This window comes from Sinocyclocheilus anshuiensis, unplaced genomic scaffold, assembly GCF_001515605.1.
Source record: "Sinocyclocheilus anshuiensis isolate Anshui unplaced genomic scaffold, SAMN03320099.WGS_v1.1 scaffold144, whole genome shotgun sequence".
Taxonomy (NCBI): domain Eukaryota; kingdom Metazoa; phylum Chordata; class Actinopteri; order Cypriniformes; family Cyprinidae; genus Sinocyclocheilus; species Sinocyclocheilus anshuiensis.
Genome location: NW_015555720.1, coordinates 805,977 through 809,615, shown reverse-complemented (window position 1 = coordinate 809,615; position 3,639 = coordinate 805,977). Strand labels below are relative to the sequence as shown.

Genomic DNA, 3,639 nt, shown 5'->3' with positions numbered 1-3,639 from the left:
AATTGAAGGTGATAATTGTGTTAAATACATTCTATTATTAATCCCTCATGACATTTAAAATTGAAAATATTTGTATTTTTAAACCTAATAGCAGTTACCCTTGCTGGACCTGTTTTGTCCCATGTCTCAAGAATGACTGTTTTAGTGAGAATTTGGTTCAGAGACTGGGGTTTAGTGTTTTAGCAATTCAGAAAAACTGTAAGATGCTCAAAGTGACGTTTAGCGCCCCCTGGGACAAACCAGAGCCCATTTGTAAGATCTGTAGGACAAATACTACAATGGCGCCATCGCCTGTGCAATATGGGAACTACAACGACCGCAGGCGGTGGAACAAGTGCAAAAACTGTGCCATTCACAAAACATCGAAATGATAATCACATGTAAGATACACACGATACAATATCTCAAATGTATGTTTACAACTTAAAATAAATTTACAAAATTGTCAACGGTTATCATTATATTAAGAAACCATTTTCTAAACGTTAAGACGAAACGTAAAACGAATTCCTATATAAAAAGTATTGAACTGAAATGCATCAGTTTAGGCGCTTCCAATTATTTCAAGACTTGATCAAGACACAATAAAACGTCGTCGTAATGAAGGTGACGCAGCTGCTGGAGTGACCCGGAAGTTGCGCAGAGCTCGCCTCTCGGATGACGTCACTTCATTGAGCTGGTTAAGATGGCGCTTCGACCCGGATCAGGGGGAGGTGGCAGGTACAGAATTTCACACTTTGACACTCTGTTATCTATTTCTGTCTACGTGTATACACCTGCTAAAGTCAGTATATGTTAATTCACGAGGCTGCTTGAAAATTGAGCCGTTGGTGCCGCACAGTTTCACTTTATTCAGCGCACCGTCTGCGGTGTTAATGGCTGATGCTGCTCAGCTGTGATGGTGATGTGACGTTTGTCATACTGCATCACAATGATCAACCGTCACGTTTCTATTCGTTTCTATTCCTTCCTTTGTCATATACGGGGATACATAGCGATATTGATGCTCGAACATTATTATTATTCCGCTTGTCAGCCGACTGACTACCACCCAGAAATGGGCATTTGTTGGCCGTGTCTCAACCTATAGTGTACTGCCTTCTTAGACAGCCTTTTGGAGTCTCTGTAGGTTTGTTCGAACGTTCTAATCGTTGATGACGCCCTACAACAGGGGTCTCAAACTCAAATTGGCTGGGGGCCATTGCTATAATAATAATTTAGCGGGCCGGATTATGTTTTATTTTTGACATCAATTGCGGGCCGGGTGGAGGGGGAGGGGGGGCTGTAAATGGCCCGCGGGCCGGCAGTTTGAGACCCCTGCCCTACAATTTTATACGAACGCATTGTTTCCTACAGTTTTTTTTTTTTCCCCATACCAAAATGTTTTGCAGCCCTGTCCACCTTTCACTATACACGTAGATAATACAAATATAAAAACCTACACATAAGCGTATTCATGTGTTTTAATATTTTTTCTTTTGTAAATATTATTGCAGTTATCTTTAACTTCGCATTTTCATATGAAAACCAGGTTCAGTATCAAGTAATGATACTGGTTTAAGTTTCACAACCCCTGAATATGCAACATTTTCAGAGAATTTGTAGTTCAGGAAGTCAGTCAAATGTCGATTTATTGAGTTGGTTAAGTTAATTATTGGTAAGTCTTTCTGAGTTCTGTAACTGCCAATTGTGTGAGTGTTTTCAGAGATGAATTAAAATAAAACTGGTTTCGTAGGAGTCATTTGTTCATGAATCGGACTTCACTGTTAGCGCAGTATATTTGTTTTTTCATGCAACCCAAAGCAACTGAGGAACCACTGTGAATGTGAATGCCTAATTCAATTTGAATATTTGAAAGTGTTTATTCTGATCAGATTTGATTTGATTTGATTGATGTCCAGAACATTTGACTTTTCAATGAATCCTTGCTTCCAAAAACTTGTATCTGAATGTTGATGTACAAAAATGTAATTGGATTCAAACATTCAAAATTGTTTCCTGGTATATGGTAAACATTCTCCACATTGTTATTGGTTCATATCAAGGTTAAAAGGAAGGGTAGACCAGACCAGAGCTGACACCCTGACCAGCATGATTTGTTTGCAGATGAGACATCAGGTCCTGACTGTGATGAGGATCTTAACAGCTCCCAAATATATTAATAGCTGTACTGTAACTGAAGTGCTGCATTTCTTTTTGCATATATAGTTGACCGGATCAACATCGTATCGCCCTCATGGGTGCCACTGAGCTTACAGATTTTGATATCGGCCCAGTAAGGCACTTTGAATGTACCAAAGTTTTCATAAAGTAGACCACATAACTGCCAGAAAGGATCGAAAGACCAACTTCATGTTTTATTTACCTAAAGGGCTTTAGTCTCTGCTGAACTGCTTGAATAATGAATGTCTAGTTTCAAACGGCGCAGCACCAGGTGATGCTGATACCTGCCGTGAAACTAAATAACCACAGGGCTCTACATAGTGCTGCTTATTTTGGCGTTATAATAAAAGTTCAACAGCATAATCCTAATTTACATGGAAGGACTTTTCAAGTCTTTTGGCACTTCTGTAAATGATGAGGCACATGCTCATGTGATGTCAGTGACAAATTGAATGCTGTTTAGCTGCTAAAGCTATATATTAAAGGAGAAAATTTGCTAATTGTTTATAAGAATTAATTTAGATGGAGTTTTTCAATAATTATGTAACAGGATTTAGCAGTTTGCAGAAGAAACCGATCCATGAAAATTTAGTCTGGTGGCTGTGGCTGAAGCATTTTCCATATGGTTGCGTCTCTCAAACAGCTGCAGTGGAGGGCATAGGGAGTTTATTGGAACAGGTGTAACTGTATTGTTGCTGCCAACACCCTAAAAGATGCTTATCAGGTCTGAGAGTTCAGAAAAAAATGACTGAAGACAGCAATGTCAGAGATGCAATCTGTTATTCTGTTTGAAAGTCACTAAATAAATAAGCCTGCCCAACCACATGGAGCCAACACAAAGGTTTTGACAGTTTTCAAATTACCGTATCTAGTGCTGGAAGGTAAGAGCTGATTATCCGTGAGTCGTGACAGCATAAAAAGGATTTAGGGACTCCTGCGTGTATTATTTAGAGGTTTGTTTGGTTAAAAAGTTGAATATTAAAGGGTTAGTTCTAGAGCCTGACCAATATGGGTTTTTTGGGACCGATATTGGGGAGTAAAAAAATGCCGATATCGATATATCGCCAGATATTCTTTGTGTATATTATAGTACAGTACCAGTCAAAAGTTGACACTTTCCCATTCGTGTGTCCAAACATTTGACTGGTACTATATATAGAATACAGTATATACATAAACAGAATATATATACATAAACACATTTTTTGCAATGATCACTCAAATGTGGTCATCAAACACTTATAATGATGTGATGTAAGATACGTAATGGAGGCAGGGCATTTAACAATAAACTTTATTATCCAAAATGAGTCTGACATCAGTGCACTGAACAGTAAAGTTGAAGTTTATTCAACTTTAATTCAATTCAATTCCATTCAACTTTATTCCGTTGAAGTTTATTTCACTTCGGAACATTCATTCACGGATTTGCGCTACTGTCTTCACACCCAGACGAAACTTACTAGAGAAGTGTGA

At 38.4% G+C, this 3,639-nt stretch overlaps 1 protein-coding gene across 1 annotated transcript in view; it reads left to right on the top strand.

Moving 5' to 3' along the window:
• The first annotated feature begins 629 nt into the window (after positions 1-629).
• The window catches only part of LOC107672368 (synergin gamma-like), a 49,839-nt gene continuing 46,829 nt past the window's right edge, over positions 630-3,639 (top strand). The window contains exon 1 of the mRNA XM_016465527.1: positions 630-720. Coding sequence (XP_016321013.1) covers positions 686-720 — 35 coding nt within the window. The 5' untranslated portion in view covers positions 630-685. The remainder of the gene's footprint in view (positions 721-3,639) is intronic.